The sequence below is a fragment of the Nyctibius grandis genome, chromosome 30 (genome assembly GCF_013368605.1).
Source record: "Nyctibius grandis isolate bNycGra1 chromosome 30, bNycGra1.pri, whole genome shotgun sequence".
Lineage (NCBI taxonomy): Eukaryota > Metazoa > Chordata > Aves > Nyctibiiformes > Nyctibiidae > Nyctibius > Nyctibius grandis.
Window position 1 is genome coordinate 83847 of NC_090687.1, and position 20947 is coordinate 104793.

General features: G+C 49.8%; 2 protein-coding genes across 3 annotated transcripts; both read left to right on the forward strand.

The window, feature by feature from the left end:
• The first annotated feature begins 1986 nt into the window (after window positions 1–1986).
• LOC137674577 (centrosome-associated protein CEP250-like) lies at window positions 1987–15777 on the forward strand. The gene is made up of 16 exons (XM_068420038.1): window positions 1987–2085; window positions 2831–2887; window positions 3609–3691; window positions 4261–4426; window positions 5135–5241; window positions 6523–6750; window positions 7333–7429; window positions 7919–8017; window positions 9023–9184; window positions 9491–9669; window positions 10121–10303; window positions 11241–11385; window positions 11667–11813; window positions 12000–12230; window positions 14440–14633; window positions 15599–15777. The coding sequence occupies exons 1-16, from the start codon at window positions 1987–1989 to the stop codon at window positions 15768–15770; spliced, it is 2349 nt and encodes a 782-aa protein (XP_068276139.1). The 3' UTR covers window positions 15771–15777.
• A 220-nt stretch (window positions 15778–15997) lies between these two features.
• On the forward strand, window positions 15998–20622 carry LOC137674690 (centrosome-associated protein CEP250-like). 2 transcript variants are annotated; one of them, XM_068420270.1, is made up of 6 exons: window positions 15998–16100; window positions 16710–16889; window positions 17979–18134; window positions 18559–18666; window positions 18834–18884; window positions 20203–20622. In XM_068420270.1, exons 1-6 carry the CDS (start codon window positions 15999–16001, stop codon window positions 20407–20409), a joined length of 804 nt encoding a protein of 267 aa, XP_068276371.1. In that variant the 5' UTR covers window position 15998; the 3' UTR covers window positions 20410–20622. The 2 variants fall into 2 exon arrangements, with proteins under 2 accessions (XP_068276371.1, XP_068276372.1); XM_068420271.1 differs by lacking the exon at window positions 18834–18884.
• The last annotated feature ends 325 nt before the right edge of the window (window positions 20623–20947 follow it).

Genomic DNA, 20947 nt, shown 5'->3' on the forward strand with positions numbered 1-20947 from the left:
TTGCACACCAGGCCACGAATCCGCTTTTCGGACAGCAGCTTTCTGGAGACCCATGTGGGACAGCCGTTGTTACTGGAAAATAGTAACCAAGAAAACTCTCTAACCCAAATGACAGTTTAGAAAGCTGATACTGGTTTATTGCAGCGCTGGGTGCATGGGGGATCTCTCCTTGTGGCATGCACATGGAGGGACAAAAGTACACTCATTATATACATTATAGAAAAATGAATATTCATACAACTCCGAGTAAAGCCCACCTATTCCAAGATACCTTATGCATATACTAATATATTATCTAATCGTCTTTGCGTATGCTTACAAAATTGGGGAAGGGGTCTTGGGTGGTCTCTGGGGGTCTCTGGTGATCGTAACCCCCCCATAGTGATGCTGTTCGCTGCATAACGCCACTTTTGCGCAAGCGTGGTCAGGCCTTTCTGTTGATACACACAGGTGGCTCCAAGGAGAAGATCCTGTTCTGGTTCTTACAGGATTTCTCTCTTCTCCTGGCGCCAGAGCTATGAATCAAGTCATTTTAGACACTACAAAGATGCTGTTCACAGTCTTGCTTATCTCTGGCCCTTTGTAATTAGTGAGGAATTTAACAGAGGACTTGGATTCTCTAAGACTAAGTGCAAGCAAGAGTCAGTGATGTCTATAACTCTAAGTGTTATCAGTCCCAGAAGCAGACACTGTCTTCAAAACATGCCGTTAGCTTCAGAATGTACCGTTATTTTAGCTGAAAGAAAAGTTGATACTGTCTTAAGGTTATACAGAGTAGGCCTTTTAGGGCCTCTTATGAGGCTTACTTTTACTAAACCGTCTGGTATCAGGAGCAGTGCCATTAGGTTGAAGCAAGAGCACCAGGTAGGCAACCCAGGTGGCCAGAAGGAGCTAAAGGGCCATGATGCAGCTGTTATCACCTGCAGCTGGCTGACTCCTGCAGCCATCATCTTTGTCTGGCAGCATTGTCAGAATCTGCTGACTTGTGGAAACGGTACAGACCAGATTTCCAAGCTGGAAGGTATAAAACACCAGCTTACCCAGAGAGCCTTTGGAGCAGATCCAGCAGCAGCGGGACTACTGGCGCTTTCGGGCTTCCCAGCACAGTGCAGGGGACACCTGCACCGTGACAGAGGAGGAGGGATGAGCACTCCCACTAGGGAACTCATGGGTTTTGGTTTTATTTTGCTGCTCCTAAGTGAATTCACGTAACAGACTAGTCTGGGCAAAGGGGACTGAGCCCTGTGTGTCCTGTGTGCGTGCTGTATTTCTGCATGAGCTCCTGAAATGAAGCTTCATTCGTATGTTGTCCTGGGTGTGTGTGTAGTTTTCTCTCCCACACCAGCTTTTCTCTCGCTGCTGGCAGTCTGTGCCGTGGCTGCTGCAAAGCAGAGAGAAAAAGATTCGCCAATTCCACGTGTGTGAGTTTGGTTTCTGTTCCCGACCGGAGCTCCTGCCCCCGGGCAGCGCAGGGCTGCACTCTGAGCCGGGAGGAGAAAGCTCCGGCTGTGCAGTGGCTTCCCCGGGCGACGGCCCGTCGCTGCTGTCCCCGCGGTCCCCCCTTCTCGCCCCGGGCTCCCCCCGCCCCACGTGCCGGGGCCCTTCTCGCGCGCGGGCTGCGGGCGCGCTCTGCCCCCGGCGCGCTCCGGGGCCGGTAACGGTCTCTGAGAAGTCGCTGGAGGGAAGCGCTGCCGGGGCGGCCTCTCCCCCGCGGCAGGAGCGCAGCCCGGCGCCGCACCCTCAGCGAGCAGCGAGAAGGGAAGCGCTGCCCCAGAGCGGCCCCGAGCGAGCCCGGCTCTCCCGGCCCGGCTGCCGGCGGCGCCCGGCGGGCAGGGGGAGCCGCTCCACCCGCCCCGGCAGGCGCCAGGCCGCGGCCCGGGGCCGCCTGAGCGCGGTCCGCCGGGACAGGCCGCGGAGCAGCCCCCGCCGCGGGGCCTGGCAGGCGGCGGAGCCCCGCGGGTGGCGGGCCCGGCTGGCGAGCGAGCCATGGCGGCGCGGAGCCAGACGTCTCTGGAGCGCCGGCTGCGGAGCTCGGAGGAGGCGCGGCAGCGCCAAGCGGAGCTGGTGCGGCAGCTGCAGGCGAAGGTGAGGAGCGGGGGCGCCGGCCCGAGGGAGCTGCCCGGGGCCGGGCCGCGGGGCGGGGCCGGGGGGCTGTCCCGGCGGTAGGCGTGGAGCCGGCGGGGGTGGGTTTGGGCGGCCCCGGGTAGAGGCGGGCGGCTCTGGCCCGGTTGGGCCGGGGGGCGGGAGTGCTGGCAGCGGGGAGGGGGCCGGGGCTGGGCGGAGGGTCGGCGCAGGCCGTGCCCTGCCCGGCCCGGTGCCCGGCGGTGCTCCCGGCGCTGCTGGAAGGTCGTGCTGCTTCCCTGGCCTCTGCTTGTCTTGCGCAGCTGAACAGACAGCCGCGTTGTGCAGTGGCTGAGCAGGACTGTGCTCAGAACCAACTCGAGTTGCTAAATATTGAAAAGCAATTTTGGAAACTCGTCTCTCTAACCTCGAGGGCCCACTGGACTTTTAGCCCGTGGGAAATACTGCTTTGGGGTACAGGGTGGCCATAGGCCAGGCACGGCTGTCTCAGTCTGTCTCCTCATTCTGCTTGCCGTGGCTGTCTTAGGGTGAGCAGATAGGACTATGTGTGAAAGAAACCCTGTCTCACTTTCTTTAATATGAGATAAAGGGAAGCTTCCCAGTATCGTAACAACTTGTGCTGAGTGTAGGAGCAGCACTGGGAAAGGTCCTGTGCTTGGGCCGTAAAGACTTAGAGAAAGCTAATGCCGGAGGAGCCGAGTCTGTTACAAGCTGCAGTCGCTCATCTTCGTCCTGTGTATCCCTGTAGGTACTGCAGTACCGGACTCGGTGTCGAGAGTTGGAGCAGCAAGTGGAAGAAGGAGGGGTGAGTGTGCAGGTTGCTGACTAAAGACAGTGTACGTAGCATTCGCTAATGCAGCCAAAAAAAGCTCCCCAAAGCAAGGGCAGAGGAGAGCAAGATTTTGCTGCCTGAGGGTTTAAAGAAGCTCTCTGAGTTTGCCCGTCGCTGTGTTTCGTCCAGTTGCCGTTCCCAGAGCAGCCAGTAGTCCCAGTAATGCCAGTCCAGCAAACTCTATCAAGAAGGATTTTAGTTTTGTGAGAGAGTTGTTATTGCTGGAGTAACATTTTGTCCTAGGTCTCAGGAGAGGGCTCTAGTGCCTGTCACATTCTCTGGCTGTCTCTGAAAAAGAATCAGTTGAAACGTAACATTTTGGAAGGCAAGAATGCTGGCGTTCAACATAGAGAGCTGGCTCTGTGCTTTTCTTTGTGCTTCACGGCTAAAGTAAACCTAGGAAATGCAGGGTAGGAGCGTAGGAGAGCATTCCCAGGCTTCAAGTGGAAGTGAGCACTCGCGGTCATGAGCTGAGGATACCTCACTGTGAGAGTGCGAGAGCGGGAGGCCGAGGAGAGCTACTCACATTGAGTGACACCCTTCCCCTCCCCTCCTCTGCGTAGTCACGGCCCTGTTATGCCTGGAAGAAGCCGCGATGTCCTGAGATACCCAAGACATGGAGGGGAAAGCGATGGATGCTACCAGTAGTGAAGGGAAGATGAGAATTTGACTAAACATTTCCTTTCTTCTTAAGGGATCCCTTGAAGGCAGGTGGGAAGGCACAGAAGACCACAGCTTGGAGAAGGCACTGCTTCAGGTGGAAGAGGAGCAGCAAAGGTACAAGGAAGATGCGTTCCCTCCTACTTGGTATCCTGGGTGCTCACGGAAGTGAGGGAAAAGCTGTCAGTGCTACCTAGTCTCCCCAAGGGAAGCGGCTGGGCAAGCCGCTCTGAAAGGAGAAAGGTCCACGATGTGTTTTCTGGGGTGCAGTAGTAATGTTGTGTGCTGAATGGCTCTGTTTTGAGCAGGGGGTTATTGCAGGTGACCTCCAAAGGTCCCTTCCCAGCCTAACTTATTCTGTGGTTCCGTAGGTGAGTGACTCGGGACAATGCTAGCGAAAGGTGATGCACCCAGTGATCAGAGAGGACGAAGGGGAGGCAAGGCATTAACTGTGGGCGTCATCAGATTTGAAGAGGAAGGGGAAACCAAAATTGCAGATGGAAATGGAAGGCTTAAAGCAAGGAGAAGCAAACGAGTTTGCCATCACAGAGAGATCTTAGTTAATCCTAGACAGGACTTTTACTGCCGCTCAGTTTGACAACAAACTCAGTGTTGAGGGAGCTGGAAAATGGTGCTTGTGGACAGCAGCTGTTCAGTGAGCTCATTGCTGTTTCTCCCTTTCCAAGGTGTGAGGATCTGGCAGAAGTGACCGCGCTCCTGCGGGAGCAGCTCGATGAAGCGCATGAGGTGAATTCAGCCCTTAAAGAAGATGTTGGAAAACTGACGGCGGACTGGATGAGGGCCCGGGAGGAGCTGGAATTGAAGGGGACTGAATGGCGCAGTGAACGTGAGGTAAGGATGAGCTACGGGAATGTCAGACATGATGCCAGAGTGGCATGAGAATGCATTTTATTTCTGGCATAGAGAGCTTGCTGTGTGAGAGTTGTGGCTACATTGAGGATGTATTGGTGTTGATGAGCAGAAGACAGGGGTGTGAGATGGAGGAGTGATGTGGTGATGGAAGGTGCTCACCTGCTGTGACCATACTGCTGGGTGTTAAAGGCAAATGCTTGCTGTTGCTGGGCACTGTAGGGCAGCACACTTGAAGGTTTGTCTTTTTAATAGTTCCTAATTCTCTGTCTAGAGCAGTGCAGACCGGAGAGGTCTGTGTGCTTTCAGGTTCGGAGTAGCCAACAGAAGAAGAAGACAGGCCTCCCTTAGCAATAGCCTGTTGTAAGCAAATCTGGCAGTGGTTCGGAAGGGCTTGTTTTTGCCTTCCTCCACCAAGACTGTTAGACACCTCTGTGAGGCGCGAAGGTGATCAGTTTGCTTCGCTGATATCCGTCCCTGCAGGAGAAGTGTGGATGTTCCCTCCTTTGAAGTCAGGTGGCAGGTCTGCTGAGGGTGCTTGTGTGGTGCCTCTTCAGTCCTTGGTTGCCCCTGTTGGAATAGTTAGTAAAGGAGACCTGGTGATGGTGGTTGTAGTCTCTCCTATCTGAAAGACTTGTGCAGTGACAGTGAAGGCTGAACTGGCATTTCTTTTTGTCTTTGCATGTTTAGCTTTATGACAGCTACTTAAGGGGTGAACATAACTGTCTGCTCAGCCTGTGGCGCCAGGTGGTGACCTTCCGCCGTCATTTCCTGGAAATGAAGACGGCCACTGACCGGTGAGTAGGAGTTCAGGCAAGATCTCTTGGAGAAAAAACGTAGCTTCCCTTCATACCTGCTTTTTGAGCCTCAAAGTTCCGATAGTTGGGGCTAAAGATACGATTTGTCCTTTGGTAGTGTGAAGCAATGCCGTGAAGCCACCTTTAGGCTATTCCCAGAGTCATTTAGTTTGATGCTGGTTTTCAGCTAAAACTGAGGGGCTCGGGCTATAAGCAATGCAGAGGCCCTGAACAGATGAACTTGACTGTGGTGCTGTTTGGGCATATTAACACAGACACAGGCGTATGTGGACACATTGGAAGAGACTCACCAGAGCTACGCATGCAGCGTGCAGAGCGGTCCCTTTTAAAGAATGGTGGAAATCTGCCTTAAATCTCGCTGGCTTTCTTTTCCCACTGCTCCTGATGGAAAGATCATTCATGAATATATCTGTTTTTTCCTTCTTATTTCCAGCTTACATTTATTCTGGTCAGTTTGTGTCCGCTTATTCCTGTACCAGCATTGTTGAGAGAAAGAATAGCTTCTCTGCCCTGTTATTGCACGTCTCCAATTGATTTTGCTTCGGCTGATACCTCTTTTACGATTGTTTTCTTGTTCTTGGGCTCTCTGAGGTTCCTTTCTCACACTTGCCTTCTACGCAAACAAAAAACATGTAGCCGTAATAGTACATTCTTCTGGTGTCAGCATGCAATTTCAAACTCGGGGTTACTGTCAGCCATTTCTCTTATTGATGATAAGCCTTCCTTAATGCGTAGAGTACGCCTGACCTACTGTTTAATTCTTGTGTTATTTGTGCTTTTTTGTGACAACATTTTAGGCTTATTCTTACACCACCTTCCTGAAATGGTTATTATGTAGGTATTGTCAGGAGCCTCTTAGCAGTCCAAGGGCTGATAATGATAGGTCTCTTAAGGCCTAGCTGAGGACCCTGGTAAAATTCCTTACATCAATCAATGATAATTAGCATATGTTAATAAGATAGAGCAGGAGGATCAATTAATAAGAGCGATTAGAGGTCCTTGAAGCCTTCTGGCTGTGCCATACATTTCTTCTTTTCTCTGAGGAGAAAACAGACTCATTCTTCAACTATCCAGTAGACTCATTGCTTGAGTGTCAAGACGTGTCCTGATCCCAAAGTGTCAGCTGAATGACTTGTGCCCAACAAAGAAGATGTCATCTTTCCTGCCAGCTCTTACAGTTGCGCAATTACGTGCTTCAGAAGTGAGTCAGCTGATAAAGATGGTGGTGTGAACATTATCTCTTTCTTTATTCTCCTTCAGAGATTTGTCAGAGCTGAAGGCAGAGCAGATGAGGCTTTCTGGATCTATACTTGTGAACTGCTCCCGTCTGAACTCCAGCGTACAGCTCCCTGAGCCCGTCACTCTGGGCAGACCTGTCCTGAAGGATCAGGCAGAGCAGCAAGCGGGACAGGAAGTAAGCCAGAAGGCTCAGGAAGTGATGTGCTTCCAAGTCAAGGAGGACCTGGAGAAGAAGGAGCTTCAAGACAGGTAAAGGTGTTTTAAACTTTGCTATTGCCGACATTCTCTTTTGTGGCTGCTTCGTGGACTCCTATATGGGCTGTGTTCACATGTAAAACACACCCATTCTGCACAGCCTTGTTTCTGTCCCTGGTCAAACTTCAACAGAAAGGGTGGGGGAAAATATCTGACTGCCAGAAGCTCTTCTGAGTAAGACAAGACTGGAAAAGAGATTGCATATGACAATGTTTTTGCTGTTAAGTGATTATTAGTGAGAAATTGAGACCAGTCTAAAGAGAGCTCTGTCCCTTGTACAGCCCTTTTGCTCCCCAGGGGTGTGCTAAAGGAGGTGGGAGGAATTTGCCCAGGGCCATCATAAGCCATGTAGCACCTCTGTACTGACAATTCCTTGCAAGATTGAGTGCAGAAGGCCTTTGGGGCAAGAAGTGCCATTTTGCCACATCAAGCGTATTAACCTGTAGAGATGAACGCTGCCTTTGCTGTATTTTCTGGGTTGAACTTTCTCTGCTATGCTTCTGGGAGCTGCTTAGCTCCTGAACAGGGGATGGTGTGCAATGCTTTTGGAATGGCACGTGGACCTTCTCTTCTCAGGGTGATGGAGCTCTCAGCCTTGCTTGTACAGTCTCAGAAGCAGAACGAGGAGAAGGAGAAGACCGTGAGAACACTGTCCGACACTGTGGAGATTCTAGTACGTTTTAGCTTTATCTGGGAGATAGCCCAGTGTTTGCTCTCCAGCCTTAGCACAAAGAGGTGTGGGTTCCTCAAGAGAAAGAGCGGTGCAGATGCTGACTCTACGGGAACATCAGGCACATCGCCAAAATGTTCCTTGTGCGTTTGGCACGTGTGGAGTCAGTCCAGGTGCAGGCAGTGGCAGGGGAGCTGCAGACAGCTCAGGTGTCTTCCTCAGGGAGGTTGCACCAATGCTATTCTGCCTGTGACTTTAAGTCCCTAGGGCTCAAAGCTCCTTGGAATTGGCAGCTTCGTAGCAGTCTATAAACACTAGCTGTTGGTCTTTCTCTTGTTAATTTTAGCAAAGAAGAAATTGAATAGCTATGGGAAGGAGCATACTGGAATGACTAGGGCTGAGGCTTCTCGGCATGACAATGCTGCTGAGGATGGGAATGCTCCAGAGGGGAGCAGCTCTTCCCTGCCCACCCTTTCCTTATTCTGTTCTCAGGAAGCAAGTTGGTCAGAGAGAGAATATGAAGCTTCGTTGGCTAAAAGTGCCAGAGAAGAGAATCTTTCCCTCCAAAAGCTGATAAAAGATATAACTGAGGTGAGCAGAGAGTTGGGACCACGTCCCTGTAAATCGGATTTAAAAGTACTTGAGGAAGGCAACAGAGTAGCCCAGGGAATAGGTGGATGTGTTGAATAGTGTCTGTGTTAACTGCTACTGGCTTTTTAATTTTTATACCACTTTTCTGACATAAAACCTGTTATGATTTCCAAGTTGGCTGTCCTGGGAGACTTCAGCTGAGTCGCCAGAGGTTTCAGTACCTTTGCCTTCACCGTCCGGCTAAGGTCTCTCTTGGACCCTGCTTTCTGAGCTGGCTACTTGGCGTTTGTATTCCAGTGTTGCTTGGAGGCTTCCCCCACCCTCCTTGAGCAGCGATTCCCTTGTTCTTCACATTTTTATGAAAGGTCACTGACTCAATTGATGCACTTGCCACCTCTGCTCCTTCACTCTACATTCACTGACCATTATTACCTCCCCAGAACTGCAGCTGATCTGTTTAGGGGTAACTTTGACTTAGTCCTAAACTTCACTCTGTGGAGGGGGCTTAATCATGAGATCTTTTACACAGCCTTTCACAAAGTCAGTTCTTTCCCCTTATGTAGTCATTTTTATCCTCTTGTGCTACTGCTCAGAGTAATTATAAACATGAGCTTTTTCATTGCTTGTTTTCCAGTCTTCCTCAGCTTCCTTCTTCCCTGGGCAGCGTTACTGTTTCCTTTCATTACTATTTCCAGTGTTGATCTGGTGCTCGTGTATGTGGCTCTAAGAAGCTGAAGGAGACCAAAATCATTCTCGAGAGCTTCAAGAAACTCAGTGTTCAGGCAGCCTCCAGGCTCTTGCCACTTGTTTCTTCTCGTTTATAGTAGCCGTATTCAGAAATCCCTGGAGTAGTTGTGGCCACAGGGACAAAACTTCTTTGTAGACTGCAGAAATGAGAGAACTGAGCTTTTAGTGACTCTAGGGTGAAGTGGGCGAAAAAGGAGAACTAGATAAAGGAAAGCAAGTAGAATGAGCAAAGAGTAACAGCTTGATGTGGGCTTTCAGGCGGTGTTCGATGAGAGTGACAGCATGGTCAGCATCATCTGCACTGACAGTTCCCAGCATGCAGAGTCTAGCAACATCCTCTCTTGTGCAAGCTCCGTTGATGCAGAGCATGCCTTTGTATTGGTTCAGGAAGCACTTGCAAGGAGGCGAGGAGCAACACAGGTGAGAATTTCTGCTTGTCTTCAGCACTGGCCACAGGCTCAGCTGCTAACGCCTCCCTTGGCTTGAAACCTTTCCATTTCCTTAGCCAGTTTCTTTCTAGCCTTGCCACCCTTGGTACCCTATTGCTTTGCCAGTCTCAGCAGCTCTGTGTTCTGCTGCTTTTCTCTCCTTGATCTCCACCCCCTCACCACAGCTTTTGCCTTGAGGTGAGCTGTCTCTCTGCTTGCTTCTTCTCCCAGCTATCTGGAGCCATCTTCCCTGCTCCTTATTGCTTGTTTGTGCTCTTTCCCTGCCCATTCCTTGCAGGCCCTAAAAGAAGAGCTTTCTGCCAGGCAGGACTCTCTCCATTTCCTGCAGCAGCAGCACAGCCAGCAGGGAGAGAAGTGCAGGAAGCTGCAGCAAAGGGTTGAGCAACTGGAGGAGGAATGCAAGACGTCCGGCAGCCACCGGCAACACCTCCAGTCTCTGGTAGATGCACTGAGAAGGTGAGTGTTTCCTCCTCCTCCTGCATTCCTGAGGCAATCTGCTTCCAGTTGTGGGAGTTCCGAGGTGTTATGGGCACAGAACTCGCCTGCCCTACCACGTGTATGCCTCTGTTTGGCACTTTAGCATCCTCTTGTCACTGCTTTTCATGCTCTACTGTGAATCCTAAGGCTGTCTTGGAGATTGAGAGCGATGTTGGAATACCAGATGCCTTCCTGTCGACACGGTGCTTCTCTGAATTGTGTTCTTTGGGTGGCCTTCCCTAGCCACTGCTTCTCGCTGAATGAAGGCAAAAGCCTGCCTTCCTTTCTCTTTCCCTCTTCAGTTAGCTTGTGAGGGGAAGAGCAAGTTCTTCCTTACCGTGCTCTCCACAACTCCATCCTGGAATGATGAAAAGGGGATCTGTGACTCTTCAGGCCTCTTCATTTTTCTAACTGAGCCTTGTCTCTGCAGTGACTGTGCAAACCTCGAGAAAACCAGGGAAGAGCTACAGCAACAGCTTGAAGTAACGGAGCAAGAAGCCTCACGTCTGCGTCAAAGTAATGCTGAACTGCAGCTGAAGGAAGATTCAGCCCAGAGGGAAAAGGTGGAGCAGCAAGAGATGATGGAGAGAGCACGTCATGACCAGGAGCTCCTGTGAGCGTTAAAGCTTTCTCTGGGCAGGGGTGGGCATTGCTGGACTTCAGGAGGGCCACCGTAAAAGAATGAATTTTGCATGCTCGTCACTTGTAGCATAGAAGGGTGAAGGGATCTTGTGAGCAGGTCTGGCTGCGTGCTGACATACAGCATAGCTGCCTCCTTGTACTTTCTTCATGACCCTTTAAAAAAATCATTCCAAACCTGAGCAGAGTATTTGATGACGGGCATAAGCTGAAACAAGAGAGGTTTAGACTGGATTTCAGGAGAACAAGAAATTGAACCATGAGGCAATCGTGCAGTAGAACCGGTGGCTCGGAGAGGTTGTGCAGATTCCACAATTAGGAAGACCCAAGCGGGTAGAGCCTTGAGCAACCTGGACTGATCCCATCGCTGACCCCAGCTGCTTTGAGCTGAAGATTGGGCTAGAGGCCCCCTTGGGTCCCCGCCAGCCTGAACCATCCTGTGATCCTATGATTATTGGATTGGCAATTCATACACATCTCCTCCCCAAACGGATTACAGGCTCTTCCATCTTTTCACTGCTGAAGGCAAGAGTAATTGTGGGAATATTAATCTGGACTTACAAAGTCTGTCTTAGCCAAAGAAGGACTTTGGAAAGTCTTGTGTGCAATGTATCAAAAAGAAGGGAGAGAGAAGTAACAGGCAGGAAGCTGTTGAGAGTACCAGAACTTTTTGGAAACGTTCTGTGATTTCTGGAAGCTTGTTTTACTTTCTCAATGACAACCGTTTCACCTACAGGAATGACAGAGAGTGATGCAGGTCTAGTGAGGAAATTGGAGCATTCTTTAGGTGTAACTAGAAAGCTGTTGAAAATCATTCAAACGGCCCTATCTGGGACATAGGATGTACTCTTGGTTTTGGAAATGAGAATGTTTTTACATTAAAAACTTGTTTGTCGTTCCCCTTGTCCTAGGCTGAAGGACTTAGCTGCACTTGAAGGAAAACTTTCATTATTACAGAGTGAGTTGGTAGTCATGAGAGAGACAGTGAAGGAATCGCACCTTCAGAGGGATCTGCTGAAGCAAGAGAAACAGGAGCTTACCATGGCCCTGGAGAAGGTATGGTCACCTCACTCCTAGGCAGCACTTGTGGGAGAGGGAGTTGTGATAGCAAGACCAGCACAGGTGCTGTTTCTGGCAGTAGAAGACAGAAACAACGTTGTTCTCCTTCTCGGAGAGTGGTGATCAGCCCACCCAGGCTCTTTGGGGTAGTTAGTTCCCCCGTGCTTATTGGGAGCGCTGAAGAGCGAGTATGTGAGACACGCAGGGGATGTGGAGTTGCTGCTTGAAGTCAGGGATTTTCCTGCCTCTGTTGTCATGTTGCTCTTTTGTCTCTTCAGGCAGAGCAGTCAGTAGCAGAGTTGACAGGGACTAAGCAGCAGCTGAGTGCTGAAGCAGCTGATCTGCATGTTGCAGCAGTGAAGATGAGCACTATCAATGAAGCCCTTGCATTGGATAAAGTGCAACTGAACAAACTTGTGCTGCAGGTGAGCAGAGTTGCCAGAGATCTTGCCAGGTGTTGGTCTCCAGCTGCTGCTTCTTCTGAGTCTTCTTGTCTTCCAACAGTATGACTGACTGAATATGGAAATGTTGTTCCTTTTTCTGTCCAAGATAAAACTTCTACATAGTAAACCTTACTGTATTTTCTTTCCTCGGTGCTTTTGTGGTTGTAGCTGGAGCAAGAGAACAACGTTCTGTCAGGTAAAGTGGACGAGTTGGAGAGAGCAAGGATCTTTGACCAGGAGAAGCTGACCTTGTGTGAAAGAAGAAATGAAGAGCTCTGTGCAGAGAAAGCCCACCTGGAGCAGCTGCTGAAGAAAGCGGAGGAGCAAGAGGAGGGGCTGCAGGTAGAGCTGAGGATACTGTCAGAGGAGAAGGCAGAAACCCAAGAGAAACTCAGTCAGGTGAGACCAAAAACCTGGTGCTTCTGGGTGGGCTTTTGGCTGCTTGGCTCAGTGAAGCTGTGTGTGTTGGATTCTGCAGTGTTTTTGTCAAGGAGACACTTGGGTGGTGCTGGAGGTCAGCAGGCTTTGTTTACTTCTTTTTGGAACCATGTTGATGGCTTGCAGAGATGTTCTGCAGTTCTCTGAGTTGTCCTCTGCTTCTACAGATTCCTTTAACCCACCTGTCTGTGTTGGCCTCTTGTTTGGCTTTTGATAAGCTGCAAAGAGAGAATTGCATTGTCCATGAATCTGAGGAGACTACTACTCTCCCATGTGGCAAAGGAAACGAACTGTGTAGCTTTGTATCCTTTTTCTGAGACACAAAACCCAGGGCTGCATGTTTCTATTTATGCTTTTTGTTGTGAAGCCTGCAACTTTCAAAAGTCCATTTGTTTGAGCCTAGAGAACGGGACAAGGCTGCAAGTCAATGTCTGCTGTCTTGTGCTGCTAAGAATTGGAATGACATCGTGAAATTGTTGAAACTGTATTTTAAGACATACATGCAACTTTGTGGCTGAAAATCTGGAAAAGGAGCTGTGGATGTTGGTCAAGAGCTGTCTGAATATCAGGCAGCAGTGTGCCCAGGAGGCCAAGAGCCACCAGCATCCTGGCTTGTATGAGAAATAGTGTGGCCAGCAGGACTAGGGAGGTGATTGTCCCCCTGTACTTGGCACTGATGAGGCCGTACCTCGAATCCTGTGTTCAGTTTTGGGCCCACCACTACAGGAAAGTCATTGAGGTGCTGGAGCGAGTCCAGAGAAGAGCAACGATGCTGGTGAAAGGTCTAGAGCACAAGTGTGATGAGGAGCAGCTGAGGGAACTGGGGTTGTTTAGTCTGGAGAAAAGGAGGCTGAGGGGAGCCCTTATCACTCTGTACAACTACCTGAAAGGAGGTGGTAGTCGGTCTCTTCTCCCAAGTAACAAGTGACAAGACGAGAAGAAACGGCCTCAAGTTGCACCAGGGGAGGTTTAGATTGGAGATCAGGAAAATTTTCTTCCCTGAAAGGGTTGTCAAGGATCGGAACAGGCTGCCCAGGGAAGTGGTGGAGTCACCATCCCTGGGGGGATTTAAAAGACATGTGGATGTAGCACTCAGGGACAAGGTTTAGTGGTGGACTTGGCAGTGTTAGGTTAACAGTTGGACTTGATGATCTTGAAGGCCTTTTCCAACCTAAACGATTCGATGCTCCTATGAGTTGTTAGAGCCTCTTTAGGCTTTGAGGAAGACGGTGAGAAATAGGTGATCACACAAGACACTTCACTCTGGATTTCAGTACCCTGGAAAAAGAGCTTGGGAGAATCGAGTCACTGGAGGAGACTAGGGAGTTTGACATCATTTAAATATCAGTTTCATAATGTACATTCTTGGGTATTATGGGATAACTTTGAGGGAACTGTTTGTTTCTGATGGTCTGTTCTCTATTAGATAGTCTTGTTTTGGAGCACATACCCAGCTGAGGTGTTATACTGAAGAAAAAAGCTAAAAAATCACAGTTAATCTTCAAGCTTGAATACCAGCAAGGTGTATTAGGCAACTCCTTTGTGTAAGACAAGGAAACAGTGTCGTTGACACGAACTACTGTACAAACAGAGTCGACCATCGCTTTGGCCACATCAGCCAGATTTTCATAAATCCCTGAATGACATTGCTCACCACAAGGGCTGTTTCCCTGCCAAGCATCACCTCATTGCATCCAACTGCTTTACACACTGGAGTAGGTGACACTTTGAGCTGTTGTTTCTTTTTTCTGCAAGGAGAATCCATGTGTATTTTCACTTTCTTCAGCGAGCAAAGTTGCTTTTGCTCAACCTTTCCTGAACGTTTCCAGCACTGGAATAGATTCTGATAGCATTTTAATTTGCAAGGTGGCAGTTCTGGGAAATGCAGTATTTTTTGGATGAAAACATGTAGTCTGGGTTAGGTATGTTTGTTGTGAAGGAGCTGCCTGGACCTAAGGCAACCCAGGAGGGCCGTACACATCACTTTCAAGTTAACAATCCCTGTGCCTCTTGGCGGCCCAAGGCATTAGTGCCAGGGTATTAGGGCATACAGCAGATGCTCTTCAACTTTCAGCCCAAAGTCCAGGAGCTCTTTCTCCTCTGTCTGGTTGTCTGGCTCTGCACAGAACTCCAGAGAAAGGACTCTAACTGTATTTTGTCCTGCTTTCAGGTTTACCACCAGCGAGAGTCAGCTAGCAGTGGTCTGGAGCAGTTGCGCCAGGAGTCCTCTCGCCAAGGGCAAGCACTGGCCAAGGTGTCTGAAGAGCAGGAATTGCTGGTGCATGAGAAGGCTGCCCTAGAGGTGCGACTGGCAGCCGTGGAGTGGGTCCGAGAAGGCCTTTCAGAGCAGCTGGCAGAGGCCAGGTAAATGCTGGGAGGACACCTGTCTCTCCTTTCAGAAATAAGCAATCAGAAATATGTGCTTGTTCTCCTTCTTGAAGATACATCCTCCACTGTCCATCAAAGTAGTGAAATCCTACTGTTGTGGGGTTTATTCTTGTACCACTCAGGTGCCCCTTTCCCCTGAAGGATGTTTTCCTGAATGCATCCCTGTACTAGTGAGGCAGTGCTGTGTATCGTAGGAACCTGGCATGGATGTAACAATTTTCATCGTCAGTACTACAACTTCCCTTTTAAAGAGGGACAAGTCATTTGGGCTACTGCCTACTTAGTTAGTAAGCCTTAAGGAAAGGTGGCAAGTTTTTCTCTTGAACTTCCAACAATTTAAACTGAAGGATACCTGTCTCTCCTTTCAGGTAGTCCTTGTTCGGATAAAATCTACTTCAGATTTCTTACAAATGCTGCTGCAAGCATGAGGTTTTACTATATCATCTGATGCATTTCTTTAGTCCCTTTTAAACACAGGGAGTCTGGAAAATGACCTACCTCTACCTACACTATGAACAGCATTAAAAAGTCACATGTCAGCCAGGGAAATACTCTTATTCTGTCCCTCTGCAGAGCAACTTGGAAGTGCTGATGAGATAAGGGCTGTGAGCAGAGGCTGGGCTCTTGCTTGCTGGCACAGACTCTGTGGGCACAGCTACCCGTGTGTCATAGATCAGGCAACAGCAATTTAAGATCTCAGTGGCTGTTGAGATCAAATTCGGCTGGGCTTTCTGTGTTATGCTAGGTCAGAAGGAAAACCTGGCCATTGCCTCGGAGGGGCCTGCATTGCTGTTTTAAATGGTAGAAATACGTTTTCTGCGTACGAGTTTCCATGCAACCCATTTTCCATACTCAGGGGTAGGGATGTTGAACCACTTCTTACTGGAATAGCTCCCTGTGGGTGTCAGGAGCTCGTTTCTCTCCGTCTTCACAATGTGCAGGTCAGTGAAGGAGACCCTGGAATCCAGCCTGTTTGAGGCTCAGCAGCGCTTATCTCAGCTGGAGATTGTCCGGAGTCAGCTTGAAACGCAACTTCACACAGTCACGGAGGCCAAGGATGTTGTACAAGGTGACAGCCCCATGGACTTTGTTTCCGGTGATCCCCCTGCCTAGGGAAAATCGTATAAAAAGAGCTCTCTGTCTGCAGTGCTGCTGAGGAGCGAAGGAGCTGCAGGCTGATCCCTCCTACACTGAAATTCCAATGGCTTAAGGTCAGTGAAGTCAGAACCATTGTTTGTGTAGACTCTGAATCTTGCATTTCTCGTGTTTGCAGGGGAAGTGAAGTGCCTTCAGTGCGAGCTGGAAGCAGAGAGATCTCTAGTGACGCAGGAACGGGAAAACATGGCACAAGAGCTCTTGCGGATGGAACAGCAGTATGAAAATACCCTCCGACTTCGGAAAACTGATCACGACGTGGAGATAAACAAGCTCCTTCAAGACCTGGTAGGAAAGAATATGCTTCTGAATTCTTCAAGCAAGCTTTGTGGGCTGGCTTGAGAAGAATAATAGCCTGGGCGTGTCAAATGGCAGCAACCATCTGTCATAGGCCACACATTGCTAGGCCAGGCAGCAGAGCCAATGGCTCATACTTGAAGGCCCGTGAAGACCCACAGCACCATGCTGGGACAGTAAATGCAGCCACAGATTCCGTGTGGGCCTGAGACGAGTTCATGAGACGGAAGGTTGGTGGGAGTCCCCACCCAAAGCATGGCAGCAAAGGGGTAGGATCTTACCAGACTGAGTATAGAGAGGAATCCTGAGGAGAGAGGTGCTAGGAACCAGGCAGCCATCCGAGAGGGGAAGGTAACATCTCCTTTTCTTAGTGGTTGGACTCAGTGACCTTAAAGGTGTTTTTCAACCCAAATGATTCTATGATTCTTCCACGTGGTGACCCTTCTTTTAAGTTCCATGATAGGACATGATTTATGGAGGGCACAAAGCCACTAGTGTGCACTGTTGAGGTGAGGGTTTGTGGGAGGGATGAAGCTTCACACTTTTTTTTGAGGAGCTTGGCTAGGACTTCATCTGGAAGTCTTTTCCTCCACTCCTCAGGCAAACGAACGGGAAGGGCACCATTCAGAGCTGCAGAAGATGCTGGAACAATGGGAAAAGCAGAAGGCAGAGACAGAAGCGGAGCATGAGAAGCAGCTGATGGATATGAAGCAGAAAGTTGCTGCCATGCAAGTTCAACAAGAAGAGGAACAAACTAGAGTCAGAAACGCCAAGCAAGAGGTAAAGACTGTGACAGGAGAATTTGTGTGTTTTTATGCAAGGCTAGAGCTGTGGGAGATGGCTGGGTACCGGGCTGTGTGGAGCATGCCCTACAAGTTTTCTCCATTGAATTTGGTGAGGTGAAAGGCGAGCAGGACTATCTGTGGGACTAGGAACGAGACCTCTCATAGGAAGCCAGGCAGCAATGTCACCTTTTAGTTGAGATTTTTGTGCTGCTGTTGTGTTCTGTTTTTTCTTAAGACTTATCTCAGGGTGTCTTCACAGTTCTCTTTACGGTCCTCTTTTGTTATTTACTGATGTGTGCTTATAGGCTTAACTACATTTAAGAGCAAAGTGAGTTTGTCGGAATGAATCCCCACAAGGATGGGGTTTTTGTTTGGTGGGGATGGAGGGGTGTGGCAGGATTGTTGGCAAAAGACTCCTCTGAAATATTTCTGAGCAGTGAAACAGGGGTGTTTGTTGGGCTGTGTTTCAAGTCACTTGCTGGTAAGCTATTTTGTGCCCAGATCTCCTGTGCCAAAGCAACCCCATCATCCACTGAGAGTCCTCCTTGTGTCCTACCCAAAGTCCTCCAAAGACATCCATGGTTCACCCACATCTTGCATATTGTTTGGTTGTCCAAGGACAGCGAGTAGAACTAGAGATAGGAGAACATACAGTGAAGGTCAAAGCGGATGACCAAAGATGTTAAACAGCTTCCCCAAGAGGAACATGTAAATGTGGAAGTCGTCACGATGGACAAGAAATGGCTGAGAGAGAGGGAGCTGGAAATACTACAGGCTTTTGTAAAACTATTAAGTAGCTGAATAGGAAATGAATGTTTCCAGTCTCTCTCAAAACCAGAATGGGGGACACTGAACCAAAGCAGCAGGAAGCATGCCCAGAAGAAACCGCTGCATTCCTCCAAGGTGATGTGGAGGAGGGCCCTTAGGAAGAGAGTGTGGTGTTTTGGCCTGTAGTCCAGGAGGAGAAGAAGGAACTTGGCACTGTCCTTTCCTGGGTCCGGTCACTCTCCCCACGACATGTTGATCTGGCTCTCCTAACCTTTATGTGGCACCAGCTCACACAGTCTCCTCTCTGAATACCCAGCAGGCTGTTGCAGAAGGGGAGCGGCTCCCATGGCTCTCGGAGAAGAGACTCCTGTTGCAGCAGCTGGAATGTCTGCAGCGGGCAGTTGCAAGCCTGGAACATGAGAAGATGGAGCTGAAGCAACTCAATGCTGAGCTCAGGAGGACTCTTGAGGAGGTAAAACAGGCTTTGGCTGCCTCTGCAAAGCCTCATGGTCCTCTGGAACACAACACATTTCCACAGACAGCACTTTGGAGTTCTCTGCTTGTTTCCTTCCCTCTTCTCCTCTGTTCCCCGTGGACACACACTTTTGTATTCTCTCTCTCTTCTGGCATCCCCTTGCCTTGGCAAATGCACATTCACTCCGGTACTGCCCTTCGTGCCCCAGTGTCCCCACATACATTTGACACTCTTGTGTCAGGAACTGTTTCCTCTTGCTCTTTCTCTTCCATAGTCTACTTCGAGTGCTTTTTGCTCCCAGCATTCTCTGGTGCAATTAACGGTCTCTGAGCAGACATCTCCTTGCCGTGATGTCCCAAGGTCCTTTTGCTCCTTGTTTGGTGGCAGGTTTCTGTGACCCTTTCTCCTATCCAATGTGCAGGTGGAACGTGAGCGGAGGAGACTGAAGAGATATTGCCGTGGCCAGTCGCTGCCAGGTGCCTGTGGATGTTCTCTGTCTGGCCAGCACAAGATGCCTGCTTCTAGAGAGGTGAGAACAGAATCTTACTTGGTGGCAGGAGGCTCTGGCCATACAGAGCAACGATGGCAGGTGCCAGTGGCAGCAGCCCTCCAGTATAGACCTAATAGAAGTCGAATATAGACCATGGCTCTGGCCAGACTGGAGCCCAAAAAGAAATCCTTGTGTTTTCTTCTCAGGAGGAGTCTCACGCTCACTGCAGTCATCGGTTAGCGGAGTTGCAGAACCAGGTGAGGAGTAGGAAAGCTGTCATCAAAAGCTGCTGTGGCTGTACCTATGGGCACAGCTTTGCCCGATGCTACAGCCTGAGCTTTGTTTGGCTGTCGGGCAGTGAGCACACCAGGCAGTGCAAATACCCAGTCAGACACATCTGTTGGCCGTGGCCAAACAGCATCATTCACCCAGGTCCAGTCTCTGAATTGCCTAAAGGTCAGCCATGGTGGGAGAGGGATTGGAGGGAATTCAGAAAAGTGGAACTGGCCAGAAAATAGAGAATATTCTGAGGATGTTCCCCTTGAGTCTTACTCATCTTGTTGACTCTTTCCACTTTCCCTTGACTCCCTTAACAGTGGAGCTTGCATCGTATCAGAGCTCCAGGGATGTGAGGCAGTGCCAGAGCCAATGGCCTTCAGGCAATCGTTAGTCTGATGTTGCTATTCTGTGCTGATCAGGATCCCGATAGCGGACCGAGTCGGAGCCCTAAGCCCTGTATGGACATTTGTTTAATCGGTGTAAGAATGTACATTCCAGCTACTGAACCCTATTGCATCCTTTGACAGTGGCTTTGGCAGCAGCAGCAGTTGCCAGACTTCTCTTCCCTGTGCTTTTGTGGGACTGGTACACCTGGGTCTCCCCGAGGAGGTGAATCCTCATGGGTGTTGAGGGCCAAATGCTTGTAAGATTTCTGTGGGTAAAGTACATGGTGCTTAGCTCTGGCAAGTGAGACAAGAGTCCTGCTGAAGACATCAGGTTCTGTCTTCAGGATGTTTTCACCAGGAAGGCTCAGTTGGCTGAAGTTGTGTTGCTAGAGAGAACTACCTGAGCCCCGTTCCCCTTGTGACTGTTGTGTCTGCCTGCACTGTGGACCTCCCTCAGCAGTCCATCAGGGAAATGAAGGTGCTCTGCTTAAGGAATGGTCCTCAGCTGGCTGCTTAGGGCTCTCCTCTGAACAGTTCTTCAGTACCTGGTGTAACCAGTGGTCCTCCTGCTGAGGAAAAGTCATGTGGAACTAAGGGGTCAGGAGCCCAAATATCTGTTTTGAGAAAAAGAGTTGGGTTGCTAAATCCTGTAGGAAGCTCTGTCTTTAATAGCCATGGAATGTCTCGGTGTTGTACGTGTGAACGTCTGCCAGAAAGAAACTCGAATTGTTGATAACGCGAGTTCAGTTCAGGGTGACGCTGGGAACCTGTTACTTCCCATTCCACAAGGACAAAGTGTTTGTCGGGGCTGCAGTTAGAGGGTGCGTCTTCCCTGCCAGCCGGTACCGTGGAGCTACGGATGGTCCTCACGGCACGGGCTTGTCTGAGCTGGGCCTTTTGCCTCTTTCAGGTGTCCCTCCTGCAGACGCAGCTGGCACAAGATCGAAGATACAAGGAGGACTATGTTGAGTGCTGTGCAAAGACCAGCCAGGAGCTGTCAGATCTTCACCAAGAGCTGTGTCACTCCTTAGCAGCTGTGATCAGGGAGCCCAGAGCTGCTGTTCTGGCAGCAGAGACCGAGAAGCTGGGTCAGTCTCTGAAGCTCCATTGCTGGTAGAGGAGCAGCTGCAGCGTCACGGAGTTCCTGCCTTGTGCCCTTCCCAGAGCTGTGTTCTGTTTTGCTGTGGGAAATGGGGCTGCGTTTGTTATGTTTGTGTTTGGAAACATTTCCTACTGACGGTGATGTTTTAATTTTTTTTGTTTAATAAAAGAAATGTTGCAGGACTGCACTTTCAGTAGGAAAACGCAAGTGGTCGGTGAATATGTGGCTTAGGAAGAGATGATGCTAGTTTTTTACTTGCACAAGTAAGCTGCTAGGAGCTCTCGTCTGATTTAACCTGTTGCATTCATAGCCGTTGCCTGGGATGAGAGAGGGAAATGGAGGTGTTCCCAAAATGAAGGGGTGGAGGGTACACGCCAGGGACTGAAGGTGGTGGGGCAAGAGAGTGGGGTTTGGTTTTTTTTTTCCTTCCTCCCTCCCTCTCTCCCTCCCTTCCTCCCTTCTCTCTTTCCTCGCTTAGAGGCAGGCTGGCAGGGCCGTGAAGCCAGGTGTGCGGCCTTTTCTGGGAACGTGTAGTCAGAGCCAAATAGATACA

Excerpts from the sequence above, each read along its gene's own strand:
- LOC137674577 (XM_068420038.1), top strand. The coding sequence starts at position 1,987 with ATGGCGGCGCGGAGCCAGACGTCTCTGGAGCGCCGGCTGCGGAGCTCG. Across the intron at positions 2,888-3,608 it reads AGCAAGTGGAAGAAGGAGGG|GGATCCCTTGAAGGCAGGTG; the intron begins GTGAGTGTGCAG and ends TTTCTTCTTAAG. Across the intron at positions 9,670-10,120 it reads CTGGTAGATGCACTGAGAAG|TGACTGTGCAAACCTCGAGA; the intron begins GTGAGTGTTTCC and ends TTGTCTCTGCAG.
- LOC137674690 (XM_068420270.1), top strand. The coding sequence starts at position 15,999 with ATGGCACAAGAGCTCTTGCGGATGGAACAGCAGTATGAAAATACCCTC. Across the intron at positions 16,101-16,709 it reads ACAAGCTCCTTCAAGACCTG|GCAAACGAACGGGAAGGGCA; the intron begins GTAGGAAAGAAT and ends TCCACTCCTCAG. Across the intron at positions 18,885-20,202 it reads TAGCGGAGTTGCAGAACCAG|GTGTCCCTCCTGCAGACGCA; the intron begins GTGAGGAGTAGG and ends TGCCTCTTTCAG.